The sequence below is a fragment of the Hylobates moloch genome, unplaced genomic scaffold (genome assembly GCF_009828535.3).
Source record: "Hylobates moloch isolate HMO894 unplaced genomic scaffold, HMol_V3 SCAFFOLD_8, whole genome shotgun sequence".
NCBI lineage: Eukaryota > Metazoa > Chordata > Mammalia > Primates > Hylobatidae > Hylobates > Hylobates moloch.
This window is the reverse complement of record NW_026652283.1, coordinates 18,183,043-18,204,509: the sequence shown is the minus strand read 5'-3', so window position 1 is coordinate 18,204,509 and position 21,467 is coordinate 18,183,043. Positions and strand designations below refer to the sequence as shown.

Sequence of the window (21,467 nt, the reverse complement as noted above, 5' to 3'; positions counted from 1 at the left end):
ATGCCTGTGGTCCCAGCTACTCAGAAGACTGAGGTGGGAGGATCTCTTGAACCCAGGAGATTGAGACTACAGTGAGCCATGTTTGTGCCACTGCACTCCAGCCTGGGTGACAGAGTAAGACCCTGTCTTGGAAAGGGAAAGAAAGACAAAGGATATCAGTAGGGCGTGGTGGCTCACCTGTAATCTCGACATTTTGGGAGGCTAGGACAGGAGGACTGCTTGAGGCAAAGAGTTCAAAACCAGCCTCGGCAACACAGCAAGATCCTGTCTCTATAAAAATAAATGTTTAAAAAAAAAAAAAAACCCAAGGATGTCCCCTCTCACCATTCCTATTCAACACAGTACTGGAAGTCCTAGCCAGAGCAATCAATCAGGTAAGATCAATAAAAGGCATCCAAATACGAAAAGGGGAAATCAAATTTACTTTCTTCACTGCCAATATGATTCTACACCTAGAAAAACCTGAAGATCTCACCAAAAAACTCACAAACCTGATAAACAACTTTGGCAAAGTCTCGGGATACAAAAAAAATCAACGTACAAAAATCAGTAGCATTTCTATACCCCAATAACACTCAAGCTGACAACCAAATCAAGAATGCAATTCCATTTACCATAACACACACACATATATCAAGGAATACATCTAACCAAGGAGGTAAACAATCTCTACAAGGAGAACTACAAAAGGCTGCTAAAGAAATCATAGATGACACAAAAAAATAGAAAAATATTCCATGCTCACAGATTGGAAGAATCAGTATAATTAAAATGGTGACAACGCCCAAAGGAATTTACAGATTCAATGCTATTCCTATCAAGCTACCAATATTTTTTCACAGAATTAGAAAAAAGTATTCTAAAACTCACATGGAATGAAAAGGAGCCCGAAGAGCCAAGGCAACCCTAAGCGAAAAGAACAAAGCTGGAGACGCCACCTTACCCAACTTCAAACTACACTACAAGGCTACAGTAACCAAAACAGTGCAGTATTGGTATAAAAATAGACAGCCAAGCGTGGTGGCTCGCGCCTGTTAATCCCAGCACTTTGGGAAGCCGAAGCAGGCGGATCACCTCAAGTCGGGAGTTCGAGACCAGCCTGACCAACATGGAGAAACCCTGTCTCTAATAAAAACACAAAATTAGCCAGGTGTGGTGGTACACGCCTGTAATCCCAGCTACTCGGGAGGCTAAGGCACAAGAATTGCTTGAACCCAGCAAGCAGAAGTTGCAGTGAGCCAAGATCACGCCATTGCACTCCAGCGTGGGCAACAAGAGTGAAATTACGTATCAAAAAAAAAAAAAAAGAATAGACAAACAGACCAATGAAATAGGATAGAAGCCCCTGAAATAAAACTGCACACCTACAACCAACTGATCTTCAAAAAAGTTGACAAAAATAAAAACAGTGAGGAAAGGACTCCCTAATTCAATAAATGGCACTGGAGAAACTGGCTAACCATATGCCAAAGAATGAAACTGGACCTCTACTGAGCTCTCACCATATAAAAAATTAACTCAAGATGGGCCGGGCATGGTGGCTCATGCCTGTAATCCCAGCACACTGGGAGGCCAAGGCAGGCAGATGACTTGAGGTCAGGAGTTCAATACCAGCCTGGCCAACATGGCAAAACCCCATCTCTACTAAAAACACAAAAATTAGCTGGGCTTGGTGGCATGCACCTGTAATCCGGCTACTCGGGAGGCTGAGGGAGGGGGATCGCTTGAACCTAGAGGGTGGAGGTTGCAGTAAGCCTAGATCATGCCACTGCACTCCAACCTGGGCAACAGAGCAAGACTCTGTCTCAAAAGAAAAAAAAGTAGGTACAAATAATAGGAAACTATATATAACTGGGAAGTAAGTAAGGACATCTCCAACTGCCTTGAATAGTGAAATCCAAGGATGCTCTAAAAGGCCTTTATATAAAATAACATGGTGTTGCAGATAATCTATGCAAAACCTCCCATATAATTAAGTCGATACTATGTAAATAGTTGGTACACTGTACTTTTTAATTTGTATGATTTTTATTGTGGTTCTTGTCCCCGCAAATATTATCAATCCATGGTTGGTTGTAACCACGGTCACAGAACCTGTGGATACAGAGGGATGACTGCATGTAGAAGAAAACATGAAAATGCAAAAAAAAACTCATTTTTATAGGAGACGACGGAAATAGAGGTTCAAACCAAACAAGATATTGATATCAATAAGGACCTTTTGTATTTCAATTCTCACGCATTTTTCAATTGAAATATAAAAAATAAAAGTAACCCAAATTTAGCGTATTTATAATTTTTTTTTTTTCAGACAGGGTCTCACTTTGTAGCCTAGGCTGCAGTGCAGTGCCATGATCACAGCTCACTGCACCCTTGACCTCCTGGGCTCAGCCAGTCCTCCCACCTCAGCCTCCTGGGTAACTGGGACTACAGGTGCACACCACTATGCCTGGCTAATTTTTTGCATGTTTTTGTAGAGACAGGGATTTGCCATATTATCCAGGCTGGTATTGAATTCCTAGGTTCAAGCAATCTGCCTGCCTTGGCCTCCCAAAGTACTAGGATTATAGGTGTGAGCCACCAAGCCTGGCTGTATTTTCTTTTTTTTTTTTTTTCTTTTTGAGATGGAGTTTTGCTCTTGCTGCCTAGGTCGGAGTGCAGTGGCACGATCTCGGCTCACAGCAGCCTCCACCTCCTGGGCTCAAGCAATTCTCCTGCTGCCTCAACCTCCCGAGTAACTGGGATTACAGGTGCTCACCACCACACCCAGGTAATTTTTTGTATTTTTAGTAGAGACAAGGTTCATGTTGGCCAGGCTGGTCTCGAACTCCTGGCCTCAGGTGATCCGCCTGCCTAGGCCTCCCAAAATGTTGGGATTACAGGCATGAGCCACCACACCCGGCCTGTATTTTGTCAGCCAAAATTAAACACATACTTTTCAGAGATTCGAGTCACCAAAAGTATGATCTACAATGTACATTTATTAACTTAATTACAGCAAACTACACCAATTTAAAAATGACTGAAAAACAAAACGAAAAGGGGCATGGAAGAAAGAACAACTCTCTATTACAACTCCTAATTAACCAAAAAATAAACTATATTTGTTCTTCTTCAAATTTGGTACTTTTCTTCTTCTCTGTTGACAACATAGTCATTCAACAACTATACTGAGTGCCTACCATGTGCCAGGCAAAATTCTAGGCACGTGGGACAGATCAGTGGAACAAAAGAGACTAAAATCCCTTCCTTCATGAAGCTCTGATAGCAAATATAATCTCATATTCTGTTTAACATAAACTTTGGATGGCTGCATGGGGTAAGGGGTGGCTCCATGCAGTACACAGAAATGTGAATGAAACTTTTTAGAGGTAAAAGGAGTCTCATGTTCTAATTTTGCAAATGAGGAAACCAGGTGAGAAAAGACACCTGGTTTACCTAATGTCAGAGCCCAGTAATGCCTAGTAGCACTGTATGATGTGTCATCCCATTATTCCTAAGTAGCTCAAACTAAAGGCTAACATATTCAGTTTAATCACAAACATGTAAAATTATAGGAAACGTGTGCTTTATAACCAATAATACGATATTTTAAATACTGATAAAACAAAAGATTTTGTGATTTCTGTTAAATTGTATTTTCTAATATTTTGAGAGATTTAGAAATGATTGTGGAAATATATTTTTGCAAAGCTTTATATTTAATTTGAAAAAATAAAAGAATACTTACAGTACTATGAAAAACAACACTGTGTCCCTTCCCTAAACTTTCTATATGAGCTGAGAGGTTAAAGCATATGGCTCGATGTCTTATCGCATCCAGTGTTTGTGCATCGAAGAAATCATGTGGCCGTGCTAAATGTCAACATAAAAAGTAAAGAATATTTAGAAAAATGTAACAATAATAATAAAGATTGAAACAATTAACAAACACGTATCTATCAACAGTATTTAAATTCAAGATATTATTTGCTTACAAAACAGGGACTCTAGATGAGACTAATATGCAAAAGCATTATTTCAACAAATGAGTGAATGTGGGTTAATTCTGACCCTTGGTGAGTTAAGTTCTAACCTCAAACCTCATGATTCCACATCTCAGCTACTTCATTTTTCATAAAATATTATCTTTTACTCCAACATCTCTCCTCAGCATAAGGTCTGTATTTTCAGCAATGTGAGGAACATCATCTATATATCAGGATCTCAAACTCACCATTGCCAAACATACAAAATAAATTTCATGAACATTTTGTATTACCATATAATTTCAAATTGTACAAATCTGACAATACAATAATATTATTTTGAGGTTTTTTTTTTTTTTTTTTTTTTTTTTAGAGACACAGTCTCACTCCTTCACCCAGGCTGAAGTGCAGTGGTGCCATCTCAGCTCACTGCAACCTCTGCCTCCCAGGTTCAACACCCAGGCTGAAGTGCAGTGGTGCCATCTCAGCTCACTGCAACCTCTGCCTCCCAGGTTCAAGCAATTCTCATGCCTCAACCTCCTGAGTAGCTGGGACTACAGCGCACACCACCAAGCCCGGCTGATTTTTGTATTTTTAGTAGAGCTGGGGTTTCACCATGTTGGCTGGGCTGGTCTTGAACTCCTGGCCTCATGTGATCTGCCTACCTCGGCCTCTGAAAGTGCTGGGTATACAGGCGTGAGCCCCTGCACCCAGCCTATTTTGAGGTTTTTAACAAGTATTTTCTTGATTATGAACAACTATTTGAACAATGATCTAATAAAATTACAAAGAAATTTTTGGACGCCGATCAGTCCACCAAAGCTGCCAATCAACTCCACCAGTTATCAGCTGTGTGACAGTGGGCAAACTACTTAACCTGCATTACACTGTGATTATTTGTAAAATGTAAATTATCGTAACAATTTTCAATTGTAATTAAATAAAACAAATGCATATAAAAATGCCTTATAAATCATAAGGCCATTTATATTAATAAGCTTGTGTGACTGGTTTTTTTCTTTTTCTTTTAGACACAGTCTCATTCTGCTGCCCAAGGTGCTAGAGTCCAATGGTGTGATCATGGCTCACTGTAACCTCAAACTAACTTCTGAGCTCAAGTGATCCTCCTGTCTCAGCCTCTTGAGTAGCTAGGACTATAGGCATGTTCCACCATGGAATTTTTTTTAAAGGATAAACCGTTTCACAAATATAGAGTAGGCAATATTTTAGCATAATCAAAAAAAATATACACTGAAGACTTAATTTTGTAAGAACATTTTTCAAATTTCAATTCTCATCCCACTAATTATAATAAATTGTTCTATTCTTATTCCTAATAAGAAAGTTGCTCAAAATAAATAAGTTGATTATTTTACATTTGTGGCGCTTACTAATACATGTAATTTTTCAAGATCTGTAATTGAAAATTCAATTTCACTAATAAAAGAGTTGGCCTGATTCCCTGGTACAGCATATTCTGAATTACATATATGCTGATTTCCTACACTATGGCTATTCAAAGAGTTCTCAAAACATCTACACAAATCCACCATAGCTTTTATGGGGGAATATTTTCACCAGTCAGCACATTAAATAGAACATACCTAGACAAACAGCTCTTTTCTCCAGATATTTCCTCAAAAGAAAATAAATAAAACACCAACTAGTAATAAACGAGCAGAACCCAAAAGACTAAGAAGCCAGTGACAATGGGAAATCAGAAAGAAAAAAGTACTTGACATTTGCAGGGGTGAGCAAGGGAGAGTTCTGAGAAATACATCATTCTTCTGTTAGATAGTGGCTACTAAAAAAAAAAAATGTGTACTTTCTCCAAGCTCTCCAAATATATGCTTTTTCCTAAGAAGAATAAACACTTGGAGAAAATAATAACTCATCACTCTAAATCACTCCAATTAACCACTCCTCACTCAAATTTAAACATTGAAGCCATCACTTAAATTCACAATAATGAAAGCAGTCCTCAATCTTCAGCCTATGCATTCAGACCTTAACCACAATATCTCCATTGTATATATCAAGAATACCAATCTAGAACAGTAGTTCCAAAGGAGGTGTGTGTCATGATCCATTAGAGTAAGTAAAGAACAGAATACCCTTGTTAGTTTCTTCATCTCATTCTTTTTCAATATTCCTTCTTGGCAATTTTGTATAATGTGCATTAGTAGTATTACCCATATACAATGTATAAATTACATATGTTAAGACTGTGTGCTCAGTATTTTTTTAACTAATAAGATACATAATCAAAAACCTTTGGTGCTGGACACAGTGGCTCATGCCTGTAATCCCAGCACTTTGGGAGGCCAAGGCAGGTAGATCACTTGATGCCAGGAGTTTGAGACTTGGTGGCCAACATGGTAAAACTCCATCTCTACTAAAAATACAAAAATTAGCCGGGCATGGTAGTGTGTGCCTGTAGTCCCAGCTACTCAAGAAGCTGATGCACGAGAATCGATTGCACCTGGGAGGCACTGGTTGCAGTGAGCTAAGATTGCACCACTGCACTCCAGCCTTGGCAACAAAGTGAGACTCTGTCTCAAAACAAACAAAAACAAAAACAAAAACAAAAACAAAAACAAAACAAAACAAAAAGGTTGAAAGATCACAAACTGACAACCTAACATTACAGGTTGCTGTGAGCCAAGATCGCACCACTGCACTCCAGCCTGGGCAGTAAGTGTGAGAGTCTGTCTCAAAAAAAAAAAAAAAAAAAAAAACTCTGGAAACCACAAAAATAGAAACTCTATTTTCCCATGGTTCAAAATTACATACATTGTATGATTTATCTTCTCCTTAGGTCTAATGATGGTGATGTGGTTATGTAGAAAAATATCTTTATTCTTAGGAGATGCATCTTAAGAATTTTGGGTCCATGACCAAAAAAGTATATAGGTAGGAAGATAAAACAAATGTACCATATTGGTAAATCTCTAAGTGAGGAACAATACAAGTATTTATTATACTATTCTTTCCACTTTAAAGTACATTTAAAAAGCATTAAAAATGTATTTTTATGTTTTAAAAATATATTATTATTTAATAATAAGATTCTTAAAATAATGAAAAAATAAATAAAAATTAAAAAAATATATATATATATATATTAATTTTATCAGGCTGGGTACAGTGACTCACACCTGTAATCCCAGCCCTTTGGGAGGCTGAGACGGGTGGACCATTTGAGCTCAAGAGCTCAAGACCAGCCTGGTCAACAAAACAAAACCCCATTCCTACCAAAAAAAAAAAAAAAAAAATACAAAAATTAGTTGGGTGTGGTGGTGTGTGCCTGTAGCCCAAGCTACCTGGGAGGCTGAGGTAGGAGAATCATCTGAGCCCAGGAGGTTGAGGCTGCAGTGAGTCATGATTGCACCACTGCATTTCAGCCTGGGCGACAGAGTGAGATCCCATCTCAGAAAAAAAAAAAAAAAGGTTAAAAAAAACAAATTTTATCAAACAGAAAATTACATTTGCTGCAGTGCTGCAATTTATAAGGTATATTTTTCACAGTTACATAAAAACTGTCTTCTTGAATTACATGAGAAAGATACTAGGTAAAGTTAACTGCTATAGATATGTATGCTTTTAAAGAAAGAGTGAAATGCAGCAGCTGTAACATGCTAATTCAAATCACAGCACTGTCTTAACAATGGCTCCCCACAGTGAAAAGGCCTTGGATCCTTTTTAAAGTCCATAAAGTAATATATTCAAGACTAACCCCATTCTCCTCAATAAAACAGATGACAAAAAGGTATTTTCATCCACCACCTCTCTCTGCCAACTCTCCCTACGCAGCCTGCCTTATTAGCTAAGTTAATACGAGGAAAAACACCACCGTCAAAAGAAACATATACTTAAGCCGGCACCAGTACTTTGTTTCTAAGCAAGAACTTGGTATTTAACTGAATCTCTCTTCTGTTTACAAGACAGAGTAGCAAATTGCATAGATACTGCCAAGTATATAATGTGAAAAGTCAGAAAATTTAAATGATTACTGTGTATACATTGAGACTAAAATAATAATGAGGATAGGTGAAACTGGTGGAAAAGTCATCTGGTTTTTGAGTACTATAATATATATTTAGCAATTTTCTGTGTGCAACTGCAAGCTACTTGATATTAACACAAGTAAAATGACCACAATGTTAAATTTGTTTTTATAAAGGAGGTCAAAATGAAAATGGTACCATAAATAGCCAACGTTGATTAAAAATAAACATGATTACTTTAACAAAAAGAAACTTAAGGCCAGGTGTGGTGGGTCATGCCTGTAATCCTAGCACTTTGGGAGGCTGAAGTCGGAGGATCACTTGAGCCCAGGAGTTCAAGACCAGCCTAGAGAACACAGAGAGACCCCCATCTCTTCAAAAAATAAAAACTAGCCAGGCATGGTGGCTCAGTAGCTGTAGTCCCAGCTACTTGGGAGGCTGAGGTGGGAGAACTGCTTGAGCCCAGGAGTCTGAAACTGTGGTAAGCCATGATCTCACTACCGCACTTCAGCCTGGGCAAGAGTAAGACCCCGTATCCAAAAAAAAAAAAAAAAAAGCAAGAATGAAACTTAAGAGTTAAACAAAGTTTACTTTTCTCAGTTAATGAAGTAGAAAAAAAATAAAAACAAAATATAAAGTTTTCTGGTTTGTTCATTTGTCCGCTATAAATCTGTAGTAACAAAAAGATTTCAATGTTTTACAGACTAATTTCATAGTCTGGAATTAGTGTCTGGAGTCTTGTCTATACTAATCAATCCCCAGAGAAAAAGGGTATAAAGTACAATCTATTTTTTCTTTCTAATTTACCTTTGGAGTGGACTCCCTTTCAATGACAGCTTTATTCACTCATTCACCCACTGGTATTTCTTCATTGAGGATATATAGTTAAAACTAACCAGCTGGTCGGGCACAGTGGCTTACACCTGTAATCCCAGCACTTTGGGAGGCCAAGGCGGGTGGATCACGAGGTCAGGAGTTCAAGACCAGCCTGGCCACATGGTGAAACCCCGCCTCTACTAAAAATACAATGATTAGCCAGGCATGGTGGCGGGTGCCTGTAATCCCAGCTGTTCGGAAGGCTGAGACAGAGAACTGCTTGAACCCAGGAGGAAGACGCTGCAGTGAGCCGAGATCACACCACTGCACCCCAGCATGGGCGACAGTGTGAGACTCCATCAAAAAAATAATAATAATAATAATAAATAAAGCCACAAACTAACCAGCTGACACAAAGAAGTAGTGACCAGATACACTCTGGGGTTGCAAAGTCTGTTCCTGCTCCCAGCATTTACAAGCCTTATCATCTAATTATTTTCTATCCTAAACATCAAGGATACATTTTGGTAAGTAAGCACATAAACACTGTACATATGTTACAATAGACTAGGTACTATGACACCCATCACATTCAAATTGTTTTGCTATTGGCTGGGTGCGGTGGCTCACACCTGTAATCCCAGCATTTTGGGAGGCTGAGACAGGCAATCACCTGAGGTCAGGAGTTTGAGACCAGCCTGTCCAACACAGTGAAACCCTGTCTCACGCCACTGCACTCCAGCCTGGGTGACAGAGCAAGACTCCATCTCAAAAAAAAAAAAAAAAAAGCAACACTGCTTTGTTATCCACACACATTCCTTTGTGGTGGTTTTTTTTATTGTTGGTTTTCTGAGACAGAGTCTCACTCTGTCTCCCAGGTTCAAGTGTGGTGGCGCGATCACGGCTCACTGCAGCCTCTACCTCCCCACTCAGGTACACACACTACTTTGGAATAGATAGATTACTTAACTTTTACTTGATATTTACTTTTAACATGTTCAGATTTTCTAAAATATTTCTAGAAATACCAATGTTACCATATTTTAAATGTTATTTTAGAAAAGAATCAGAGTAGCCCCCAAATCTAATTTTATACAGTTTATATTTGAAGGCCACATATACTCCCTTAGCTACTACAAACATGTGCCACTGAATTCTCACTCTCACTGACAGACAGGCATCCTACTTGTTTATTACTTTTAATAGAAAAGGAGTTGAAGTTCAAAGTGGATTTGCATAAAAGCCTAAGATATCTTTTAAAACCATCAAATACATCAGATTTTCTCAGTGTAACACTTACGTAATGAGCGTCGTCTTTTGTTCTTTAATTTCCTCCTTTTGTTCATTCCAGCTTTAGAAGGAGATTCTTCTTTGGCCTTTGGCTGGCTAGAAACTTTTGAGGAGTTCTGCTGACTGAAGTGTGTGGGTACATGACGAGCTAGCCCTCCCTGAGAAGCAAAGCTGGCATTGCAGCCACCAACAACACACTAAAAGAAAATAAAACAGAAATAATGTCAGGCATGCTGTGTAGGGCACGAGAAGAATATAAAATGAATGAATATCTAGTATTTTCAGAATAAGCAGTACAATAGAACTAATTCCAGAAAGGAAGCATAAGGGACTAGTAGTCTTTTCACTTTATGAAGTTGCCAAGTAAGATGACATACATTAGACAAAGCTTGAAAATGCAACAAGTTTCACGACCTCCCAGTTTACTGCTATTTCCACTACATGCAATACAAAAATAATGGGATTTTTCTTCCCAGAAAAATCTGGTTTTGAATCAATCATTTTTATAGCAGGAACACTAAGCTGTTTTTGCAATAAAGAATTAGATATCCTGGCAACGACTGGATTCCTGAATTTTATTTTTATTTTTTTGAGACAGAGTCTTGCTGTTGCCTAGGCTGGGGTGCAGTGGTGTGATCTCCACTCACTGCAACCTCTGCTTCCTGGGTTCAAGTGATTCTTGTGCCTCAGCCTCCCGAGTAGCTGGGATTACAGGTGTGTGCTACCATGCCTGGCTAATTTTTGTATTTTTAGTAGAGATATGGTTTCACCACATTGGCCAGGCTGGTCTCGAACTCCTGGCCTCATGTGATCTGCCTGCTTCAGCCTCCCAAAGTGCTGGGATTACAGGTGTGAGCCACCGCACCCAGCTGGATTCCTGGATTTTTAAAGTATTTTTCTTAGAATACGTGCTACTTCAAAATCTTCAGCAGACTTCCTAGTGTTATACACTATTAAAACAGGTAAGAGAAAAGTTCAATATTGACTTTTTAATGTATTTTGTATTTGGGGTTTTGTTTTGTTTTGAGACAGGGTCTCAGTCCGTCACCCAGGCTGAAGTGCAGTGGCATGATCTCGGCTCACTGCAGCCTCGAACTCCCAGGTTCAAGCGAGCCTCCCACCTCAGCCTTCCAGGTAGCAGTACTATAAGCACACGCCACCACGCTCTATTAATATTTTGTTGTTGTTGCATTTTTTGTCAAAAAGGGGGTTTCACCATGTTGGGTAAGCTGGTCCTGAACTCCTGGGCTCAAACCATTCACTTGCCTCGGCCTCCCACAGAGCTAGGAGGTGTGCACCACCACACGTGCCTTGTTTTTGTAAATTACTTTCTTACAAATTTCTTAAACTTCACATGAAAACCCATACGGACTACATTTAATATTTTAAAAATAAATAAAATTAATTTGTTAAACAATTAGATCTAGCCTCTCTCTCAGAAAAGACATGCTCAGTGTTGGTCATATGCAGCCCTCCACAATATCCATTAAATACTGCCTCTTTAGCCTTCTGTACTTGCAATACTAAGAAATCAAAAGGTTAACTACCCAAGTCACCTGACAGATGTGCTATTTTAACAAAGAATGCAGAATGTTCAGGTAGCAACAGAATTAATATATACAAATTAACTACGGTATAAGTGTGTGATTTCTAATTATATCTTGGGGGAAAAAAATTGCAGGTCTTCTAACAAATGAATCGTGGTAATTAAAACAAAACAAAATAGAAATATCCACAGTTGGATGGATAATGACTTTTCTATTAGTCATTTAACCAATTTACTTAGTTTTTGACTTCCAAACTCTAAGCACATAAATGTGTCATGTTAAAAACCAAATATATTCATCATGTTATCCCCAGGGGGTTCATCTTGTAAAAGTTCATCTAGATAATAGCATTAAAAAAATCACATGCCTCAGGCTCTTTCCTTCAATCGAGGTACCTCTACCAATTGTAAGCTACTAAAATCACAACACAGCCCTTTATTTGTAAAAATCATAACTTTCCTCATAAAGTCTCTCTAAATCTGCCCCAAATGGACAAGACCTAATTCTCCATTGAGGCTGTCCTCACACTTCACTGCATATCTATATACTTATCCCAACTAACACTTTCCATTTTGAACACAGAGATGTATATTTATGAATATTTATATTCCCAGAAGCATCTTGCAAATCATAGATATTACTAAGTATATTAGCAGAACTAAACAGCTACATGTTTACTGATGCTGATAAAAAAAAAAAATCACACATTCTTCTTATATGGTATCCATTAATAATTACTCTCTTTACTTTGACATACAAAATATATTTTGGGGGCTCTTTATGGCCCTCAGCTTCTCTATGAAAAATGTTTACTTACTCTGTGGTGCATACTAAGTTAAAAAAGAGGGAGAAATGATTCAAGACTTTAGTTCAAATACTTATCTATGTCCAGTATTACATAATATGCTAGAAGGATAAGGATGAATAAGATATAGATACTACACTAGAAGAGCTTCTATATGTTCAGCAAAACATACATATAAAGCAGTATAATTTCAGAGGAGTACAGTAAGGCCTAATTAAAGCACAGGGCTATGGGAAACCCTGAATAGAGACAATTAGCCATATTCATTGCTCTGAAATTAGTATTTAATTCATACAACAACCCTATGAATGGCATGGTCCTCAAACAGGCTGCATCAAGAATTTTCACCTACAGACTCTGACCATGAGAAGTCAGCATTTAATGATTTCTATATTTAAAATCTAAAATTTTATCATACATATTTTGAGTACCAAGAAATAATAACACTTTTTAAAGATGCCATCTCTTCTGTAGAGTACCATGTTGCCACAGAACTACATGGTCCACTGCCAAGGTCACTGCACACCTACGAACCACTAGCCAAATATTGCTACTCAACACTTTAAATATGGTTATTGTAACTGAGTAAATGAATTTTTAACTTTATTTCATTTAAATTAATATTATTCATTAAAGTGAAATTTATATCACATACAATTAACCATTTGAAAGTGTACAATTCAGTGGAATTTAGTGTATTCACAACGTTGTATAATCACCAGCTCCACATTCTTGCCAACACTATTTCCATTTTTTTATTAAAATCATCCTAGTGAGTATGAAATGGTATCTTGTGGTTTTCAACTGCATTTCCGTAATGACCAATTTAACTTTTAATTTAAAACCTGAGCCGAGCACAGTGGCTCACGCCTGTAATCCCAATACTTTGGGAGGTTGAGGTGGGTGGATCACTTGAATTCAGGAGTTTGAGACCAGCCTGGCCAACATGGTGAAATCCTGTCTCTAATAAAAATACAAAAATTAGCCAGGGAGGTTGCAGTGAGCTGAGATCATGCCACTGCACTCCACCCTGGGCAGAAGAGTGAGACTCTGTCTCAAAAAAAAAAAAAAAAATTAGCCGGGCATGGTGGCACAAGCCTATATACAACCCAGCTACTCAGGAAGCTGAGGCACAAGAATCACTTCAGCCTGGGACGCAGAGCAGTGAGCCAAGATCGTGCCACTGCACTCCAGCCTGGGCAACAGAGTGAGACTCAGTCACAATAAAAAAAAAAAAGGAAAGAAAAAAATAAACATACAAAACCCGATACTCAAAATTGCTTGATACTTGAGAGTGTTTAATTACCCTAATGGGTTAGTTTTGTACCATCCAATACATATATCCATTAGATACATGTAATGTCTAAGCATTTGAAACGTGGCTAGTCTGAATTGAGAAATGTTGTAAGTCTTAAGAGTCATTTTGTCCCAGCATCCTTCCAGACAGCAAAGATAGGCCCTAGTAGCATCTAAAACTCATAATGTTACCATCAAGAGTTTATTTTAGTCCAAGTGCACGCACAATCCCAACATTCTGGGAGGCCAAGGTGGGAAAATCACTTGAGCCCAGGAGTTTGAGAACAGCCTGGGCAAAAAAGGGAGACTCCATCTCTAACCTCCCCCACGCAAAAAAAAAAAAAAAAAAAAGTTTATTTTAATCATCAATGATTCAGTCTCTAGAAATGAAACCAGTAATGAGAATTCTAACAGAAAATTGTTTTATCTTTGATTTTGGTCATTTATCAATCAAAAATCATTAAAAAAAAACGTAAGTAAAATTTAGAACTAAAGAGTGCTTACATTAAAAGAAAAATATAATAGAATCACACATATTTCACTTAAATACAAACTTTTCTCCGCTAAAGGAAAAAATAATTTTAGGCATCAACTAATCAAAATCCTACAGAACATGAGGCAGAGACAAATCTGCTGTTTCTTCAAACAGTCTAGTACCATCCTCTTTACATGAGCATTTCATGTTGCTGAGTATGGTTTTACTTTTCAAATATGTTTTATATTTTCACTCATAAATATATCATCATTGAACTCAAGACCCTACGCATGGTGTTCTGATGAAAAAGAAACCGATTTCAATGATGAGGGAAAAGCTGGTTGTTGAACACTGATATGGTTTGGCTCTGTGTCCCCACCCAAATCTCATCTTGAATTATAATCCCCATGTGTTGGGTGAGAAACCTCCTAGGTGACTGGATCATGGGGGGCGGTTTCCCTGATGCTGTTCTTGTCATAGTGTGGGAGTTCTCACGAGATCTGATGGTTTATAAAAATGGCAGGTTCCCCTGCACTCTCTCTGCCACCACCTTGTGAAGAAGAGGTACTGCTTCCCCTTCACCTTCCCCCATGATTGTAATTTTCCTGAGGTCTCCCCAGCCATGCAGAACTGTGAGTCAATTCAACCTCTTTGGTTTATAAATTACTAAGTCTCAGGTAGTATCTTTATAGCAGTGTGAAAAACAGACTAATACAAACACTGTTTTAAATGTGGTCTCCCACTGAAATACCCTATATATTAATGTATGTTGGCCGGGCATGGTGGCTCACGCCTGTAATCCCAGCACTTTGGCAGGCCGAGGCAGGTGGATCACCTGAGGTCAGGAGTTCGAGACCAGTCTGGCCAACTTGGTGAAACCATGCCTCTACTAAAAATATAAAAATTAGCCGGGCGTGGTGGCAGATGCCTGTAATCCCAGCTACTTGGAGGCTGAAGCAGGAGAATAGCTTGAACCTGGGAGGCAGAGGTTGCGGTGAGCCGAGATCGCACCATTGCTCTGGGTGACAGAGCAAGAGTCCATCTCAAACAACAATAAAAAAAATATGTTGGTGGCCAAGTAGCTTTTCTAAAATTTGAAACACAGAATTACTGAATTGGTTTTTTCTTTTTCCGAACAATTTATTTGGACGAAGCAATACTAAGACCGTCTTTGTTAGTACTGAGATCATCTTATTCATATTCCCAGAAGTCCTATGAAGATCAACAATCAGAACACAAATCAGAAAGCACCAGTCTTACAGATAATGAGGAGGTGATCTAAAGGAAGAAAAATTCCAAACAGAAATGTTGATTTCTTGGTTTCAACAAATACACCAGAGTAACATAATTAACGACCCCGGATTCTTTCTGCCTCTGAAATTCAGAATCTGCCACTGACCATGGCCACAAACAATATTTAATATGGCTAGGAGCAATGACTCATGCCTGTAATTCCAACACTTTGGGAGGCTGAGGTGAGTGGATCAATTAAGCCCAGGAGCTCGAGACCAGCCTAGCCAACATGGCAAAACCCTGTCTCTACCAAAAAAAAATATATATATATATAATATATATATACACACACACACAAAAATTAGCCAGGCGTGTGCCTGTGGTCCCAGCTACTTTGGAGGCTGAGGTGGGAGGATCACCTGAGCCCAGGGCCAGAGGTTGCAGTGAGCTGAGACTACACCACTGCACTCTAGCCTGGGCAACGGAACAAAACTATGCCTCAAAAAAAATAATAATAATAATCTGTTCTTGCCTCAGTTCCTTATCTAAAAAAATGAGGGCAACAACAGTAATTAACTCAAAGAATTATAGTAAGAATTAATTTAGTTAAAATATGTAATAATATACATATGCAATGTGCAAGGCTCTGCAATGCATCAATCAAGTCTGCTATAATTCTTTCTGACCCTTACTTCATCTTGCTCACCACAGAACAAACATGAGAAACTTTTTTCACCAATTGCATTAACATTTAACTTCTAGATAGTCAAAGCTCACTAATCAGAAATATTTGTTTTTAAATATTTTCAAATTGCTACAATAATCACTTACATATATGAAACTACATGCTCTTCCCTAAATAGTTCACTTTTTTAAATGCTCCCTTTTTTCGCTATTTTTTTTTTTTATGTTTTTTGAGGTGGGGTCTCGCTCTCTCACCCAGACGAGTGCAGTGGCATGACCTCGGTTCACTGCAACCTCTGCCTCCCAGCTTCAAGCGATTCTCCTGCCTCAGCCTCCCAAGTACCTGAGATTACAGGTGCATGCCACTACACTCAGCTAATTTTTGTATTTTTAGAAAAGACAGGGTTTCACCATGTTGGTCAGACTGGTCTCGAACTCCTCACCTCAAATGATCCGCCCGCCTTGGCCTCCCAAAGTGCTGGGATTACAGGTGTGAACCACTGCACCCAGCCCCTTTTTTCTCTTTCAAAAGCATACGTACTTTCTGTAACCAGACAGTGGTAATAATTTTACAAAACTGTGAATATACTAAATAATCACTGAACTATAGTACCTTAAAAATGTTAAATTTTATGTATATGAATTATGTACTTAAAAAAAATACCTGAAATGATCCCCCTTTTCACTATAACACAATAGACTCCATTAGAAACAGGGAAAAGGATAACCAAAGACTAGGAGAAGGTTATTTACAATACATGTATCTAACAAGAGACATATTCAAAATTTCTGAAGAATTTCTATTAACCTAATAATAAAAGACAAACCACCCAATTAACACAATTGGCAAAGACTTGAATAGGCACTTCACCCAAAATAGAATATTCAGATACCCATAGCACAAAATGTGGTCAACATCATTGCAAATTGATGAAACAAAAATTAAAGCCACAATGAGATACCACTACTCATCCACTAGAATGGCCAAAATTAAAAGGATCGGTAGATGCCTGTAATCCCAGCACCTTGGAAGGCCGAGGCGGGTAGATCGCTGGAGGCCAGGAGGTGGGGGTTACATGAGCTGAGATTGCGCCACTGCACCCCAGCCTGGGTTACAGAAACTTTATCTCAAAAAAAAAATAAAAGAAAAGAAAACAAAGGACTGGTAGTATTAAGATATTATAGTTAAGAGAAACGAATACGTGTGTGTAATCAGAGGACATGTAAAGGAATGTCCATGGGGCAACTTGGTTAATAGTAACCAAAGATGGTCGAGCATGGTGCCTCATGCCTGTAATCCCAGCATTTTGGGAGGTCACAGGGGGAGGATCGCTTGGGCCTGCGAGTTCGAAACCTGCCTGGGCAACATGGCAAAACCCTGTCTCTACAAAAAATTAGCTGGACATGGTAGCACACGCCTGAATCCCAGCTACTTGGGAGACTGCAGTATGAGTAACACCTGAGCCAGGGAGACTGAGGCTGCAGTGAGTAGAGATCAGGCCACTGTACTCCAACCTTGGTGACAGAGTGAGACCCCGTCTCAAAAAACAAAACAAAACAAAAAAAATAGCAGCCAATGATTGGAAACAATCCAAATGCCCAAAAGGAAGTGAATGGATTTATCCGTACAGTGGAATATTACAGAGCCGTGTTTTTAAATGACCGCTTCATACAATTTGTACAAATCTCGCTGATATTTTGTTGAGTGAACAAAAAGCCAGATACAAGAGTTCACACAACTAAGAGTTCATATAAGAGTTTATAAAGTAAGTATGAAAGAAACTAGAATATAGTCTGGGCAGATGGGTGGAGGGCAGGAGAAGAAACAGACCAGAAAAGGACAGTAGAAATCTTGTCTTACTGAAATATTCTCCATCAGGATGGTAGTTACAAATGTGCATACAAACATAAGAAACAAATCATTAAACTGTTAAACAAGTGTGCATTCGACACAACTATACATCAGAACTTTAAACAAAATGAAAAAAAAAAAAAAAGCAGAGGCTCACCTCAAACATCACCTTATCACTTCCTCTCTCTATAGTCACCTGCCATTCATCTTCTACTATCCTTTCCCAGCCCCTGTTATAATTTAATTCATCCCTAACTCAGAGAACCTCATAGGTCGCTATTGAAGAACTTACATTTCATTATTTAAGTTTCTTTAGATCTATATAAACCCACAGACTACAAGTTCCCTGAGTATAGAGGCCCGCTTTTCTTTTTACTTTTTTTTTTTTTTTTTTTGAGACAGGGTCTCTCTCTCTCTCTCTGTCACCCAGGCCGGAGTGCAGTCTCAGCTCACTGCAGCCCCAAACACCCGGACTCAAGTGATCCTTCCACCTCAGCTTCCTGAGTAGGTGGGTCTCAGCCTCCTGAGTAGGTGGGTCTACAGGTACATGCCAACACGCCTGGCTAATTTTTGTATTTTTTTTGTACAGACAGGGTTTCGTCATGTTGCCCAGGCTGGTCTGAAACTCCTGGGCTTAAGCAATCTGCTTGTGTCAGCCACCCAAAGTACTGGGATTACAGCATGAGCCACAGCACCCTGCCTACTCTGTTTTTCTCATTACCTCGTTTCCATAATGCCCAGCATAGTGCCAGGTACTTTAGACATCAATGTTTTGTTGATTTAAATAATTCCTATGATTCATGTATGGAACAATACCTCACTAAATCATATACCTTAACTTTTTTTCTTTCAAAGACAGTTTCTTTCCCCTCTCCAATAGGAAACGTCTACAGTTTCTAAGAAAAGGATTTGGAAAAAAAAAAAAAAACACAAAACATTTGTATAGGCTTTGAAATTAACCTGCATATACATCATCGTCAACCAGCAGAATGGCTGCCTTAAAATATACTTACACACGCACACACACATGGAAATACAATGAAGATGTAAATGATTTAAGTGATTCTTTTACTTTAATAAATAATCTCTTATATTTATTGTGCACACACTTAACAAGAACTTCATGAGGTAACTAGTACTACCAACTACACATTAGACAGGAAGTTAAGAAAGCAGTTCGCAGTCACATTTCTAGCAAATGTCATGGCCAAGATCTGTGGTATGACTACAGGAAACACTGGGGTGTTAAAGTAATAGGACCTGTGCCCCAGAAAACTAATTAGACCATTTATTTATTTATTCATTCATTTATTCATTTACTACCTCCTTGATTTTTTTCTTCAGAGACCACTTATTTTTAAAAAAATTAAGAAAAAAAATCTGAATGGTTAAACATATGAAAAGATGTTCAACCTAACCCATAATGAAAGAAATACTAATTAAAACTATTAAGATGGGCCAGGCGCAGTGGCTCACACCTGTAATCCCAGCACTTTGGGAGACCAAGGCGGGTGGATCACGAGGTCAAGAGATCGAGACCATCTTGGCCAACATGGTGAAACCCCGTTTCTACTAAAAATACAAAAATCAGCTGGGTGTGGTGGTGGGTACCTGTAGTCCCAGCTACTGGGGAGGCTGAGGCAGGAGAATCACTTGAACCTGGGAAGCGGAGGTTGCAGTGAGCCGAGATCATACCACTGCACTCCAGCCTGGCAACAGAGCAGAGCAAGACTCCGTCTCAAAAAAAAAAAAAAAAAAAACCTATTAAGATGTAACTTCTCTGAGACCAAGCGGGGGCGGATCACCAGAAGTCCAAGACCAGCCTGGCCAATGTAGTGAAACCCCATCTCTACTAAAAATACCAAAAAAAAAACAAAATTAGCTGGGCATTGTGGTGCCTGCCTGTAATCCCAGCTACTCCACAGGCTGAAGCATGAGAATCAATTGAACTGAGGAGGTGGATGTTGCAGTGAGCCGACATCGTGCCACTGCACTCCATCTAGCCTGGACAACAGAGCCAAACTCTGTATCCCAACAAAAAACAAACAAACAAAAAGAAGTAATGTCTCACCTACGAGATTAGCAAAAATCCAAAAGTTTGACAATCCTCTCTCATCAAAGCCTTGGAGACACTCCAACATTAGGCAGACACTCTAAAATTACTGATGATGGCACTATCTCTAGGGAATGACAATTTGGCAAGTTATCAAAATTACCAATGCTTACATTAACCTTTGATCCACCCACTCACATCATTTTAGGGGATTTTTCCTACATACATAATTATACATGTACAAAATGACACATATTCAGGATTCATCACTATAGCACTATTTGTAACAGCAAGACAAGAAGCAACCCAAGTGTATCTACAAAGTTTGGTTAAACTGCTAATATTACACAATGGAAGGCGATGAAGCTGAAAAAATGAGACTACTCACTATGAACTGATATGAAAAGATCCTAGCATAAAGTATATTCAAAAAGCAAGGTACAATCGGGAGGAGGAAGATGGAGATAGGAGAAAGGGCTAACATGCAGCTCCCACTTTGGCAGAGAGAACACCATGGGGAGACTCACACCGTGAACTTTTGCTTCAAGAACCACCCCAGGAATATACCGGGCAAACCGAAAAAATTCACAGGTCCTTTCAAAGAAGCAGTACACTGCTGCAAATTCCGTGAGACAGGTAAAAAACTGTGAGTTCCCAAAGTGTAAGAGCGGGAAAACCTGCCTCTACACACACATCCCCACTGGGGAATCTGAAAATCCAGATCATGGGAGACGAGACGGATTTAACCTTACCTAGGGCTGAAACAGATTTAATGGAACTGTGCAAAATATAAAAGTAGAAGCAGCAGTGGGAAATACCTTGTAAGCATTCCCAGCCTCTAGCTAGAGCCCAGGGAAGCCATCCCCGACTATATCTCACAAGGGTACTAGCGGAAGACAGCCAGTAGAATTAGGGAAGGGTAACAGGGCAAAAGAAGCTTCTAAATGAGATAGTAACAATTTCAGCTGGACATGGATTTTCTTGAGCAGAAAAGGGAGGTGGGGAGGGAACAGGAACTGCTGCAGATACCAGCGCAGACTGCTGAGGGAGTAGGCAGTTGGGGAGGGGCGAGGTCTGAAGGCCTTGCTTTCTCAGCAGGGAAGCCGGGGCAGGGTCTGAGCGGTACGCCAAGGAGCGAGAGTGGCTTCACCCACTGCGTGGGAGCTGAATGAGGTCTCTCGCAACCAGGACTCTCACAACCCCCCACTTCCCTGGTGAACTATATGACACAGCAGAGGCAGCCAAAATCCCCTATGGAACATAACCCCACTGGCCTGAAAACCAAAGCCCTATCTCCCACCCACAGTGGCTGTGGCAAGCCCCGCCCAATGAAAGTGAGTCTGAGCCCAGTTCCGCCTAACCCTCCTCCCACCTGATGGTATTTCTCTACCTGCCCCTTTAGCAGAACAGGAAACATAGCCCCACCCATCTCCCAGGAAAC

General features: G+C 39.3%; 1 protein-coding gene across 4 annotated transcripts in view; it reads right to left on the bottom strand.

Moving 5' to 3' along the window:
* Positions 1-21,467, bottom strand: part of AEBP2 (AE binding protein 2) — a 163,531-nt gene that overhangs the window by 96,646 nt on the left and 45,418 nt on the right. For all 4 annotated transcript variants that reach the window (XM_032159770.2, XM_032159768.2, XM_058443403.1 and 1 more), the window contains exons 4-5: positions 10,092-10,278; positions 3,731-3,855 (exon numbers count right to left, since the gene is read on the bottom strand). In XM_032159770.2, the coding sequence (XP_032015661.1) occupies positions 3,731-3,855; positions 10,092-10,278 (312 nt within the window). The remainder of the gene's footprint in view (positions 1-3,730; positions 3,856-10,091; positions 10,279-21,467) is intronic.